The sequence below is a fragment of the Bombina bombina genome, chromosome 3 (genome assembly GCF_027579735.1).
Source record: "Bombina bombina isolate aBomBom1 chromosome 3, aBomBom1.pri, whole genome shotgun sequence".
Taxonomy (NCBI): Eukaryota; Metazoa; Chordata; class Amphibia; order Anura; family Bombinatoridae; genus Bombina; species Bombina bombina.
In genome coordinates, this window is record NC_069501.1 from 111,411,974 (window position 1) to 111,427,516 (window position 15,543).

Here is a 15,543-nt window from a genome sequence, read left to right on the forward strand (position 1 = left end):
CTTTACCTGATTGGTGAAATAATATGAGAGTTCACGATGCTCATCCTTTCAGCTGTCCCAGGACAGACACACTAAAATGCTGCTTAGAAATCCTTTACAATGGGAGGTGGCTACTGAGGAACTTTTGAGGTAAAATATCTTTCTTTTACATAGAGATGTTCAGGAGATATTTTCTAGTCAGCTTTTTACAGCTATGCTGCATCACTTTCAAGTGTTTAAACATTTGGGTATTATGGCCCTTTAACCAATTATTTGCGTAAAGTAATTTAACAGTTAACCGTTTTTATTTTGTTTGTTTTCTGTGCATGACAGAATTTTGTTAATTGAATCTCCTCTGTATTTACGCCTGATAACATGGCAGGTTGAGCACTGACACATACATTGCATATTGTGATCCCTATGTTGGGAGATCCCGTTTTTTTTTTTTATTGTATTTTTTTATTAAATGTAGTTTTTAATTGATATTAAGTGTGTGTTGCTGCAGATTGTCAGCAAATTGTGAAGCAGAGCAGTGACGTCTCAAAAATGTCTTTATGGGAGGCACTTTCAGAATGCCCACCAGTGATTTATGGGGTGGAGCCTTAGTGGGAGGGCGATACTGGGGGTGTTGTGGGTAGGTCTGGCTGGAGCTGCTGCAGTGCCTGGACAGAGTGGTGGTGGTATGTCCCTGTCGGGAGGCACATCGGGGGCCAGTCATTATGTTGGGGGGGGCTAGTGCTCCCCCTACTGCCCCCAGCAAGGCCACTGAAGTATATAGCACACAGACATGATGACTTTGGCTGGCTGTCCTATGAGGGACGTTTGTCTGCATCTGATTGCTGAGCTGGTCAAATCAAATTTACTTTAATTATTAAAGTTAATTTGCTCTCTTGGTATCCTTTGTTAAAGAGCATACCTAGATAGGCAGTGTGCATGAGAGCTATATGGCAGTTTTAACAATTTTATATACTTTTGAGTACTAGATGGCTGGAGTGCTTGGGATTTATGTCCCTTTAAATTTCTGTTGTTAATCAGATTTTTTTATGTTACCTCTTCAATCTTGTTAGTAACGTGTTTTACATGATTGTGTATCAAACGTATATAGGTAGGGCATACTGATTATCGTTCAATTTTTATGCAATACTGAAAGAAAATGTTAAGGTTTTATCTCCCTTTAAACACGGCATTGAAGAAAATAGCAAAAGCTCTCTCTTTCTCTCTCTCTTTTTCTTTCTCGTTCTTTCTCGTTCTTTCTCTCTCTTTCCCTTTCATCGGGTTAGCGCACAAGCGAAAACCGTTTAATTTCAACTTATTATACCAGCACAAACGGATGTACACACAAAGCTTACTTCTAGCGCAGTTAACACTCGAGCGGGAGATTTAAATAACGCTCAATTTGTAATCTGGCCCATTATGGGGTGTTAAAGGGACATTGTAGTCATTTTTTTTCCCCATTGTAAATATATATTTTTTAAACTCATGTTCCTGTTCTGATTCTGAATAAACCAATGAGCTGGTGATCATTTTTACGAAAGCAGTATTGCAGTTTTAATTTCAATGTTTTTTTTCAGGCAGAAAAAATATAATGGTACTCTATATGTTATTGCCTGGAAGGAGCTAATGATATATAATTATATGCATCTGTCTAAAACAGGGCCGGTGTTCTATCAGATTTTGCTGCGGCCAATAAATGCACGCATGTGCAGTTCAATCACTTTTATATGTAATTTTTATTTATATATTTTGTGTGCAGGACACGCTTTCATTGTCCACCGTGACAAGTGATTGAAGTACACATGTTAAGTGCGATTACGTAATACAGAACATGCACACTGACAGGTAGCAAAATCTGTTAGAACACTGGCCAAACTATTATTTATTATTTTTTGCCACTATCGTTCAACTGGCAAGTTTGGGGATGCTAAGGTAATGATAGTGGCTACATATCACTCGCCAGCATCCCCAAGTGCTGCCATTGACTGTAGCACCAACATTTTTTTTCCTTTTATTATTTAGTAAGAGGGATTAACTGCTATTCAATATGATGAATAATTGTGAGTTAACTGTACAAAGTTTTTTCATTGCTCCTAAATTTAACTCCTTTAAATGTATTGCAGACCATTTGTACGTTCTAATAAATTATTTAGTTTTAAAGTAGAATCTTTCACTACAATGACTGATTAGCTATTAGAACTTTTAGGGATTAAATAGTTAGCGTAGCTTGTAGATTTGACTTATTTTTATGCTTTATTCATCCTTTTCTTTTTTCAGGTCATTATGAAAGGTTTATATTATCAGCTGAACATGCCGGATGGTGACGAAACCTTTGTATTTCAAGAAAAGGTGTGTTTGAAATAAACAGGTTAAATATATATTGTAGTTTTTCTCAATCAGTGCAGACCCAATGTAGCACTTTATGCATGACTGGGGTCTATTCCTTCTCTATTTATTTAATAATAACTATGGTCCTTTCTCTCTCTCTTATAATATTAAATGTCTATACATTATACTCACAACTAACAATTGGTCCTTCTCTAGCAGCTCTTTTAGGGGCCGATGATCAAAACTCATTGACATGGAGAGAAATCACACAAAATATATTTTGAGCATTATATTGTAAGTGTCTCTCCTTCATATCCAAAACTCTGGATTTTGTAAATTTTGCTGTTTAAACAAGACCTCTTAAATAATCTTGCCAGACCAGAGCACTTTAGATCGTCTGACCTTTAGTGTGTTCCTGAGTGGCACTTCTCTTTTTAATTAAAGCTTTTTGTTGGTGTAAACCAAGAATCAGCCCAACCCCCCTATATTCATCTATACATTTTCTATTACCAAATTGATAATCTGCTTATCATTAGGGGAACCTGCAGCCATGTCTGCCTCTCCTAAATAGAGCATATCTTTTTTGTATTTGCATACTGGAGATTTCTTCCCAGATGATTGTCTACCATTAGTTCAATAACAAGCACTTCCTGTACTTCATAATGTACTCACAATGCCATTGCCTATTGTTATCCTTCATATTAGCAATGATAAAAAATCTCACTACTTTCTCATTCATAAAAGTAACAGTATCAATATTTCTTCACTTTCTCATGATGAACTTCTACTGTAACCCCTCTAGATTGCTCTTCCAATCAAGATGACTGCATCCAGTTATTACTACTTAATAATACATACTGAGTACCACTCTGTAAAAAGCTATACAGAGTGTATAGTAATACAGTGCGCCACTACAAAATATACCCCATTAGAATGTAGTAGCACAATAAGACTATTTTTAGGTATCAATAAAGGACGTGTTGGGAAAGATTATATATATATTCAATGGTGACAATGTTACAAACAAAACGTTATTGACAAAGAACAAAATGAAAAAACAAAAATAAAGATTATTAAAAAGCACTTTAAATTTGTATTGTATGTAAAAACAGTTTTTTATATGCTTATCGTAAAGTGTCCATAAGGTAGTTGTAAGCAATATCCCACGGAATAATGTCTCTGATACAATGATGCTGGTAGGTACACTAGGCTGCTGGTCTTGGAACTGCATGATCAGTCAGTATATCTATAAAGTGAACAGGAAAAGACAGCACCTCATAGTGCAGATAAAACTTAAAAAAGTGAGATCACAGGAAAAACGAACAAGTGGAAAAATACTCACAAGAGTATTGACACTCTTATATAAAGAAGTGCGAATGTGCAGGCTGACATTCAACAGCAGTCAGTACGCTGGCAAAAGGCTCCTCTGGTAAGTCAAGGGCACAGCCGTGGGCTCTCCTCCAAAGAAGCCACAGGATCTTCTGAATCAGCACAGTTTGCAGTGTACGGCTATCCCTGTATATTGGAAGTTGGGAGCAATATCCGTCAGAACCAGGCTGCTTTGAACGTTTAGTGTGCCCCCAAAAACCAGTGGGATATCATAAAATAGAAAGCTATAACGAAGCTTAGTATAAAAACAGTGTACAATTTATTAAATGAGCTTATAACGCGTTACTCGGCCGCAAGCTCCTGGCCGTTTCCTCAAATGAATTCAAGGGCTGTGCCCTTGACTTATTAGAGGAGCTTTTTGCCAGCGTACTGACTGCTGTTGAATGTCATCCTGCACATTCACACTTCTTTATATAAGAGTGCCAGTACTCTTGTGAGTATATTTCCACTTGTTCGTTTTTCCTGTGATCTCACTTTTTTTAAGTTTTATCTGCACTATGAGACGCTGTCTTTTCCTGTTCACTGAATACAACTCTGTCTTTTAGGACTCCAATCAAAATGTCCCAAATTTTTTTTATTTTTTTTTAACTAGTGGATCCCCCAAAGCATTGCCAAAAAAAAAACACAGCTGGCTCATTTATTATTTTATATTCTCTTGTGATGAGGACTGCCTATGTGCAGACCTCCCAACTTTACCAGATCTTGCAGGATTGTCATGGGTTGATAGGTGTGCCCATTGTTCCTTCTGCAGCTTCCCCCATCAATGCAGATCTAGGTATTAAAGGACTGCCCCAGCTCTGTCCACGGCACACCTTGCATCCACACAACCCGTCCCATGACACACCTGGCCACACATCCTCTTGTCATGGCTCCACCCACTAAACACAAGTGAGCTACAGCTCACAAGTCTCTAGGAAATACCTCTGGAAAATGTTGAGGTATACATATGTGCCTGATTTACAATCTGTCTTTGGGTCCCTTTCTTTACCAAGACCTAAAAATTATTGCACTGATGGTTTGATTACTGAATCCTTCCTTCTTTATGTTGAAGGTTTCTAAGACACAGAAAGGGCCGGTAAATCAGTAGCAACTAAGGCTTATTTCAAAGTTTAAGACACCATGGGGAAATGTTTTGGAATTTCCTTTACAATTTGATACCTCCGATATTTGATTTTCTCCAAAATGGCATGCATATAGGTTTATCTAATAATAACCTGAATGCTCTGGTTTATGCACAATCAATTATTTTGTGAGATATTTTCTTTCACCTTCATGCTCTAACCTGCTTTTAGGTTAGCTTTTAGAGTTTTCTTGGCTTCTAAAGCTATATTAATTTTGGCTCTTCAGCATCATTCTTTTGAACCTTTGCAATGTGTCTAAAGTTATATTATATAATTATGTGGGTCTTTTTTTCTCTCTCCATAGATAGTGGTGTATTTTTTGTCTCTTATCTGATTTATCCATTAGAATAGGGTAGTTGTAAGACCGCCCAATATTTCTGCTATAGGTAGTATCTTCTTGAAATATTCATTATGAAATTGATGTTTGTTTATTAATTCTGGAGCCAAGGAACAAGCAAGAGGCATTTATACACAGGCTTTATGTTGTCAGAGCTTTCTCAAGGTTAAAGGAAAGCGGATTTTATTTTAGTATAATATTCTGCTGCCAGAAATCTTCCAATTTTTAATTAATTACAAGTATATATTAGATTATTCTCCTGGTGGCTTTCATTATAGTTAGCTGTGTATTTGTCTTCCCTCTTATCTAATTTCTTCATTAGTATAAGCTGGTTTTAAGATCAGTTGATGAAGTTAGTTTCTCTCCAGAATATTCATTATTGTATTGTGGTTTATTCATTCATTCTGGATCCTAGGAATTATGTTCTTCCACACAGGTTTAAAGGGGCAGTAAACAAATTGTAATTGCATACATTTTTTAATATATTAAGATATCAGGAGGATCTAAAGATTAACACTTTTTCTAGCAACTGTTTACTGAATAATGGGATGTGTGATAGAGAAATACTAACACCTAGATTTAGAGTTTTGCGGCCAAAGGGGTGCGTTAGCTACGCGTGGTTTTTTTTCCCCCGCACCTAAATAAATAACGCTGGTATTTAGAGTTCTCTGAAGGGCTGCGTTAGGCTCAAAAAGGGAGGGTAGAGCATAATTTATTGCCACTTCAACTCTCAATACCAGCGTTGCTTACGGTAGCGGCCAGCTTGAAAAACGTGCTCGTGCACGATTCCCCCAAAGGAAACAATGGGGCAGTTTGAGCTGAAAAAAAACTAACACCTGCAAAAAAGCAGCGTTCAGCTCCTAACGCAGCCCCATTGTTTCCTATGGGCAAACAGTTTCTAAGTCTGCACCTAACACCCTAACATGTACCCCGAGTCTAAACACCCCTAACCTTACACTTATTAACCCCTAATCTGCCACCCCCGCTATCGCTGACCCCTGCATTTTATTATTAACCCCTAATCTGCCGCTCCGTACACCGCCGCAACCTATTATCCCTATGAACCCCTAATCTGCTGCCCCCAACGTCGCCAACACCTACATTATATTTATTAACCCCTAATCTGCCCCCCCCCAACATCGCTGCTACCTTACCTACACTTATTAACCCCTAATCTTCCGACCGGACCTCGCCGCCACTATAATAAATGTATTAACCCCTAAAGTCTAACCCTAACACCCCCCTAAATTAAATATAATTTTAATCTAACAAAATAAATTATTTCTTATTAAATAAATTAATCCTATTTAATGCTAAATACTTACCTGTAAAATAAACCCTAATATAGCTACAATATAACAAATAATTATATTGTAGCTATTTTAGGATTTATATTTATTTTACAGGCAACTTTGTATTTATTTAAACTAGGTACAATAGCTATTAAATAGTTATTAACTATTTAATAACTACCTAGTTAAAATAATTACAAAATTACCTGTAAAATAAATCCTAACCTAAGTTACAATTAAACCTAACACTACACTATCAATAAATTAATTAAATAAACTACCTACAATTACCTACAATTAAATCAACTAAACTAAATTACAAAAAATAAAAAAAGATTACAAGAATTTTAAACTAATTACACCTACTCTAAGCCCCCTAAAAAAATAACAAAGCCCCCCAAAATTAAAAAAATGCCCTACCCTATTCTAAAATAAAAAGTTAACCGCTCTATTACCTTACCAGCCCTTAAAAGGGCCTTTTGCGGGGCATGCCCCAAAGAAATCAGCTCTTTTGCCTGAAAAAAAACCATACAATACCCCCCCTAACATTACAACCCACCACCCACATACCCCTAATCTAACCCACCCAACCCCCCCTTAAAAAACCTAACACTAAGCCCCTGAAGATCTCCCTACCTAGTATTCACCCAGCCGGGTATCACCGATCCGTCCAGAAGAGGGTCCGAAGTCTTCATCCTATCCGGCAAAAAGAGGTCCTCCAGAGGGTCCAAAGTCTTCATCCAGGCGGCATCTTCTATCTTCTTCCATCCGGAGCGGAGCGGGTCCATCTTGAAGCAGCCAACGCAGAGCCATTCTTCCTCACCGACGGACTAACGACGAATGAAGGTTCCTTTAAATGACGTCATCCAAGATGACGTCCCTCGAATTCCGATTGGCTGATAGGATTCTATTAGCCAATCTGAATTAAGGTAGGAAAAATCTGATTGGCTGATTGAATCAGCCTATCAGATTGAAGTTCAATCCGATTGGCTAATATGATCAGCCAATCAGATTGAGCTCGCATTCTATTGGCTGTTCCAATCAGCCAATAGAATGCGAGCTCAATCTGATTGGCTGATCCAATCAGCCAATCGGATTGAACTTCAATCAGATTTTTCCTACCTTAATTCTGATTGGCTAATAGAATCCTATCAGCCAATGGGAATTCGAGGGACGCCATCTTGGATGACGTCATTTAAAGGAAACTTCATTCGTCGTTAGTCCGTCGGTGAGGAAGGATGGCTCCGCGTCGGCTGCTTCAAGATAGACCCGCTCCGCTCCGGATGGAAGAAGATAGAAGATGCCACCTGGATGAAGACTTTGGACCCTCTGGAGGACCTCTTCTTGCCGGATAGGATGAAGACTTCGGACCCTCTTCTGGACGGATCGGTGATACCCGGCTGGGTGAATACAAGGTAGGGAGATCTTCAGGGGCTTAGTGTTAGGTTTTTTTAAGGGGGGTTTGGGTGGGTTAGATTAGGGGTATGTGGGTGGTGGGTTGTAATGTTGGGGTGGGGTATTGTATGTTTTTTTTTTCAGGCAAAAGAGCTGATTTCTTTGGGGCATGCCCCGCAAAGGAGCTTTTAAGGGCTGGTAAGGAAATAGAGCGGTTAACTTTTTATTTTAGAATAGGGTAGGGCATTTTTTTATTTTGGGGGGCTTTGTTATTTTTTTAGGGGGCTTAGAGTAGGTGTAATTAGTTTAAAATTCTTGTAATCTTTTTTTATTTTTTGTAATTTAGTGTTGGTTTGTTTTTGTAATTTAGGTTAGTTGATTTAATTGTAGGTAATTGTAGGTAGTTTATTTAATTAATTTATTGATAGTGTAGTGTTTAATTGTAACTTAGGTTAGGATTTATTTTACAGGTAATTTTGTAATTATTTTAACTAGGTAGCTATTAAATAGTTATTAACTATTTAATAGCTATTGTACCTGGTTAAAATAAATACAAAGTTGCCTGTAAAATAAATATAAATCCTAAAATAGCTACAATATAATTATTTGTTATATTGTAGCTATATTAGGGTTTATTTTACAGGTAAGTATTTAGCTTTAAATAGGATTAATTTATTTAGTAAGAAATAATTTATTTAGTTAGATTTAAATTATATTTAACTTAGGGGGGTGTTAGGGTTAGACTTAGCTTTAGGGGTTAATAAATTTATTATAGTAGCGGTGAGGTCCGGTCGGCAGATTAGGGGTTAATACTTGAAGTTAGGTGTCGGCGATGTTAGTGAGGGCAGATTAGGGGTTAATAAAAATTTATTATAGGGTTTGCGAAGCGGGAGTGAGGCGGTTTAGGGGTTAATACATTTATTATAGTGGCGGTGAGGTCCGGTCGGCAGATTAGGGGTTAATAAGTGTAGGTAAGGTTGGGGAGGGCAGATAAGGGGTTAATAAATATTATGTAGGTGTCAGCGGTGTTAGGGGCAACAGATTAGGGGTACATAGGGATAATGTAGGTGGCGGCGGTGTCCGGTCGGCAGATTAGGGGTTAAAAAAATTTATTAGAGTGGCGGCGATGTGGGGGGGCCTCGGTTTAGGGGTACATAGGTAGTTTATGGGTGTTAGTGTACTTTAGAGCACAGTAGTTAAGAGCTTTATGAACCGGCGTTAGCCCAAAAAGCTCTTAACTCCTGACTTTTTTCTGCGGCTGGAGTTTTGTCGTTAGAGTTCTAACGCTCACTTCAGCCAAGACTCTAAATACCAGCGTTAGGAAGATCCCATTGAAAGATAGGATACGCAATTGGCGTAAGGGGATCTGCGGTATGGAAAAGTCGCGGCTGGAAAGTGAGCGTTGGACCCTTTCCTGACTGACTCTAAATACCAGCGGGCGGTAAAAAGCAGCGTTAGGAGCCCTTAACGCTGGTTTTGACGGCTACCGCAGAACTCTAAATCTAGGCGCTTGTGTTCATTTTCCATTGTTCTCTCTACGTATAGGTGAGTAAGCAGTGAGAAAAAAGAAAAGGAAGACTTTGTGTAAATTTTTTAGACAGATATGTTAATTAGGTCTGTTTTGTCTTAAAGATCAGCTGATTTCATTTGGTTGTAGTTTCATTTAGCAGAAACGGCTATTTCATATACAAATATATACATAAACGATTTCCCATACATTTTATACTGCAGCTGGTATAACGAGTCATTGGAAACACATTAAGTGGAACCTAGTTTTACAGTACACTGTCTCTTTAAATTACAGGAAAAGGGGCAAAATAAATAGTTTATTGCAAAGGGCTTTACAAGGGCTGTATCCACAATCTGGTTTGATTTATTTGCATATCATATACTAATTCAGTGGGCAGTCCTCATGGAATTATCTAAAATTAAAAGGGGCTGTCCCTGTGAGTGGCTAGATGTCTCCTGTAGAATATAATGGAGCTTAAAGGGACAGTATACACTCATTTTCATATAACTGCATGTAATAGACACTACTATAAAGAATAAGATGCTCAGATACTGATATAAAAATCCAGTATAAAACTGTTTTAAATCTTACTTAGAAGTTCTAAGTTTAGCTCTGTTGAAAAGGTAGCTGGAAAGCCCACTGCAAGTGGGAAATAAGACACTCCCCCCCTCCCCCTTCTTTTGCATATGAAAAGACCTTTTACACGAACAGGAGCAAGCTGTCGAAGGTAGCTGACGGTATTGACATAAAACTTTGGGGCTTGGTTAGAAGTCTGAAAATCAGAGCAATGTTATTTAAAAATAAGCAAAACTATACATTTTTAAAAAAAAGAAAACTTTATGAGCTATTTAAATAGATCATCTACAAAACATTTACGCAAAGAAAAAATGAGTGTATAATGTCCCTTTAATGGAAAGGGACATTTGCTAGGGAAAGCAAAGATAACAGGGAGCAGCCAATACAAAGCACATTACTCTGCTTTCAGTGTTTAGTACCTTACAATCGCCCCTATTTTCATATACACATGGTTTTTCTATTAGAGTAATAATTGTTTTGCGTATTTTCACAAAATCTCGCCACCTTTTAGTTTGTGAGAAAAACCATTGAGAACTGCAGGAGGAAAATGTTAAAATAATACACCAGACCAAGAGGAGAAATTTCAGCTAAGCCCAGGGAACCCCCCCTTTTCAGCCCTCTAGCAGAGACAGGGAAATCCATTTAACAATTAGGAATACATTGCATTTGAAATGTCTTATTATTAATACAAATTTCACAGTTTTTTTGCATGCTCTTTTTTTCAAGTTGGATTTCTAAGTATAAAAGTGAAACACACAAATATCTGGATTTGCGCGGATATTTTTGCGTTACGCTTTTAGACTAATAACACCAGCGCTGAAAATAGCTGAACGCCGCTGTCTACAACCATATTCACTATTTGTTTCTATAACAAATGCCGAATAACAAATTTTTGCTCAAGCCTTATATTTAATATAAAATAAACGGAAACTATAAAAAGGCAATGGGAATCGCACAGCAATAGAAGTCAATACATTTGCTTCCCTACAACAACCCTCACTTATGAGAAACTACAGCTTTTCTAGGAAGCTGTGGTTGAATGTGGTTTTTGAAACCCATGAAATAAAGAAGAATGTTGTGAAATATCTTTTATTTTATTCAGTTTCAGTAACTTACTACAGATTTATCTGGTGCTCTGTAATTTATTATCGCACCCTGAAATTAAACAAACTCTTTAATTTTAAGCTTTAAAGGGACAGTCAAGTCCAAAAAAACTTTCATGATTCAGATAGAGCATGCAATTTTAAACAACTTTTCAATTTGCTTTGTTCTCTTGTATCTTTTATTGAAGAGTAAAACTAGGTAGGAAGTGTGCATGTGTCTTTGTTATACAATGTGGCAAAACACTGCTGCCATAGATTATTTAAAGGGATACTAAATCCATTTTTTTTTCTTTCATGATTCAGATAGAGCATGCGATTTTAAGCAACTTTCTAATTTACTCCTATTATCAAATTTTCTTCGTTCTCTTGTTTTATTTAAAAAGAAGGAATGTAAAGGAGCCAGCTCATTTTTGTTTCAGAACCTGGGTTTCGCTTGCTTATTGGTTGGTTGAATATAGTCACCAAAAAGTAAGTTCTATCCAGGGTTCTGAACCTAAAATGGGCCAGTTCCTAAGCTTTACATTCCTGCTTTTTAAATAAAGATAGCAAGAGAACGAAGACAAATTGCTAATATTAGTAAATTAGAAAGTTGCTTAAAATCCTATGCTTTATCTGAATCCTGAAAGAAAAAAATGGGTTTAGTATCCCTTTAAAGACACGTGCACACTCCTGAGCTCTTATGAGCCTACCTAGTTTTACTGTTCAATAAAAGTTAACAAGAGAACAAAACAAATTTGATAACAGATGCAAATTGGAAAGCTGTTTAAAATTGCATGCTCTATCTGAATCATGAAAGTTTAATTTTGACTTTACTGTCCTGTTAAGTATGTAATAAGAAACAAATTGCCTCTGTATACTTTAATAATCTATAATTTCTCTGTTTTAGGAATGTAGTGAAGCTCCCAGTGAATATCACGTGAAGCTGCAAGTAAAGGCTTGTGCTCTGACTTTCATCAATCCAAAGGTAACACGAGCAGAACGGTGGATTAGCTGTCATCTCTTGTATTATGTGGCTGCAGTTTTCTTTAGGATATCGTCATACTGACCATGTGCTGCAGGAGTGCTTTCTTTCATGTAATTGGCAAGAGTCCATGAGCTAGTGACGTATGGGATATGCAATCCTACCAGGAGGGGCAAAGTTTACCAAACCTCAAAATGTCTATAAATACACCCCTCACCACACCCACAATTCAGTTTTACAAACTTTGCCTCCTATGGAGGGGGTGAAGTAAGTTTGTGCTAAGATTTCTACGTTGATATGCGCTTCTCAGCGTTTTTGAAGCCCGATTCCTCTCAGAGTACAGTGAATGTCAGAGGGATGTGAAGGGAGTATCACCTATTGAATGCAATGATTTTCCTCACGGGGATCTATTTCATGGGTTCTCTGTTATCGGTCGTAGAGATTCATCTCCTACCTCCCTTATTCAGATCGACGATATACTCTCATATTCCATTACCTCTACTGATAACCGTTTCAGTACTGGTTTGACTATCTGCTATATGTGGATTGGTGTCTTTTGGTAAGTATGTTTTCATTACTTAAGACACTCTCAGCTATGGTTTGGCACTTTGTTCTAAATATATGTATTGTACTTATATTTGCCATGATTCAGGTTTCAGTATATTTCCTTTTTGCAGACTGTCAGTTTCATATCTGGGAAATGCATTTTTTAGGAAAATTTATTTCTTACCTGGGGTATAGTCTTTTTTCAATTGACTGTCATTTTCAATTCGCGGGCAGAATTAGGCTCGCGAGGGCACGAAATGCCAAAGTATATTGCGTCATTTTTGGCGCAAGATTTTTTTGTCGAAGTTACGTTCGATTATGCAAATTCGTCATTTCCGGCGTCTTTGTCGACGTCGAGTCCTTTCACAAGGTTGCGTCTTCAATGACGCTAGTGTGTCATTACCTGATGTTGTTAGCGGCAAAAAAAATTCTGTTTGTTTGTGCGTCATACTTGGCACCAAATAGTTTCATTATTTTAAACCCCATTCCTATATGCCTCTTGCCTTTTTTCTCTATCAGAGGGCTATGCTGTTTGCATTTTTTTCCCATTCCTGAAACTGCCATATAAGGAAATTGATATTTTTGCTTTATATGTTGTTTTTTCTCTTACATTTGCAAGATGTCTCAATCTGATCCTGTCTCGGAAAACAGTTTGATTCCTGCTGACTGATAAGAGTTCTACCAAAGCTAAGTACATTTGTTGTAATCTTATGGAGATTATATCTCCAGCTGTGGTTTGTAATAGTTGTCATGATAAACTTTTACATGCAGAGAATGTGTCCACCAGTAATAGTACATTGCCTGTTGCTGTTCCTTTAACATCTAATGTACAAGCTATACCTGTGTATTTATAAGAATTTATTGCTGACTCTATTCAGAAGGTTTTGTCTGCCATTCCACCTTCTAATAAATGTAAAGGTCTTTTAAAACTTCTCATAAAGTTGATGAAATTTCAAATGACCGACAACATACTGAATTATCCTCTTCTGATGAGGATCTATCTGATTCAGAAGATCCTTCCTCAGATATTGACACTGACAAATCTACTTATTTATTTAAAATGGAGTACTGTACATTCATTCTTTGTTAAGAGTGTTGATTATATTGGATATTGAGGAGACTAGTCCTCTTGATATTAAAACTAGTAAACGTTTAAATTCTGTTTATAAACCTCCTGTTGTTATTCCAGAGGTTTTTCCAGTTCCTGATGCTATTTCTGTTATGATTTCTAAGGAATGGAATAGGCCGGTACTTCTTTTATTCCTTCTTTAAAGGTTTTTAAAAAAGAATTGTATCCTTTGCCAGCAGTTACATTGGAGTTTTGTGAAAAGATCCCCAAAGTTAATGGGGCTATCTCTACTCTTGCTTAGCGTACTACTATTCCTATGGAAGATACTACTTCTTTTTTAAGATCCTTTAGATAGGAAACTTGAATCTTATTCTAAATAAAGTCTATTTATATTCAGGTCATCTTCTCAGGCCTGCATTTTCTTTGGCTGATGTTGCAGCTGCATCAACTTTTTGGTTAGAAATTAGCGCAACAAGAATTGGATTATGATTTGTCTAGCATTGTTCGCTTGCTTCAACATGCTAACCAGTTTATTTGTGATGCCATTTTTTTCATCAAAATTGATGTTAAATCTATGTCTTTGGCTATTTTAGCTAGAAGAGTTTTGTGGCTTAAACGGACAGTCTAGTATAAATTAAACTTTCATTATTCAGATAGGACTTTTAATTTTAATCAACTTTCCAATTTACTTTTATCATCAAATTTGTTTTTTTCTCTTGGTATTCTTAGTTTAAATTAAACATAGGTAGGCTCATATGCTAATTTCTAAGCCTTTGAGGGCTGCCTCTTATCACATGCTTTTTAAATCTCATTTCAACACAAAAAGACAAAGTACACGTGGGGCCATATAGATAACACTGTGTTCAGGCACAGGGGGTTATTTAAGATTTAGCACAAAACAATGCTAAATTTAAGACAATAGATAATAAACAGTCACAGTCATGTGATCAGGGGCTGGAAGAAGGTTCCTAAATACAAGGTAATCACAGAGGTAAAAAGTATATTAATATAATTGTGTTTATGCAAAACTGGAGAATGGGTAATAAAGGGATTATCTATTTTTTAAAACAATAAGAATTCTATGGTAGACTGCCCCTTTAAATCTTGGAATACTGACATGACTTCTAAGTCCATATTGATATCGCTTTCTTTTCAAGGTAATAAGTTATTTGGTTCTCAGTTGAATTTGATTATCTCAACTGTCACTGGGGGAGGGAGGTTTTTGCCTTAGGATAAGACTTAAGGGTAAATCTAAAGCTTCTAACCATTTTCGTTCCTTTCGACTAAATAAGGAACAGAAACCTATTCCTTCCCCCAAGGAATCTGTTTCCAATTGGAAAGTTTCTTCAAATTGGATTAAATCCAAGCCTTTTAAGGAACCAAAGCCAGCCCCTAAATCCGCATGTAGGTGTGGCCCTCATTCCAGCTCAGCTGGTAAGGGGCAAGATAAGATTTCTCAGGGGTACCGAATAGGATTCAGAGTAAGACCTCCTGTGAGAAGATATTTTCTTTCACGCATTCCAGCAAATCCAGTAAAGGCTCAGGCTTTCCTCAAGTGTAATTCAGACCTGAAGTTTCAGGGGTAATCACGCCAGTTCCGTTTCAGGAACAGGGTTTGGGGTTTTATTCAAATCTATTCATTGTCCCAAAGAAAGAAAATTCATTCAGGCCAGTTCTGGATCTGAATTTTTTTTTGAGTCATTATGTAAGAGTAACTTTCAAAATCGTGATTATAAGGACTATTCTTCCTTTTGTTGCGTGAGGGCATTATATGTCCACCATAGACTTACAGGGTGCATATCTTCATATTCTGATTCATCCAGTTCATTTTCAGTTTCTGAGATTCTCTTTTCTACACAAGCTATACCAATTTGTCGCTCTTCCTTTTGGCCTAGCGACAGTTCTAAGAATCTTTTCTATGGTTCTTGGTGCCCTACTCTCTG

General features: G+C 37.0%; 1 protein-coding gene across 1 annotated transcript in view; it reads left to right on the top strand.

The window, feature by feature from the left end:
* The window catches only part of CRYZL1 (crystallin zeta like 1), a 248,371-nt gene that overhangs the window by 107,281 nt on the left and 125,547 nt on the right, over nt 1-15,543 (top strand). The window contains exons 2-3 of the mRNA XM_053705957.1: nt 2,251-2,322; nt 11,911-11,988. Of these exons, the coding sequence (XP_053561932.1) occupies nt 2,257-2,322; nt 11,911-11,988 (144 nt within the window). The 5' untranslated portion in view covers nt 2,251-2,256. The remainder of the gene's footprint in view (nt 1-2,250; nt 2,323-11,910; nt 11,989-15,543) is intronic.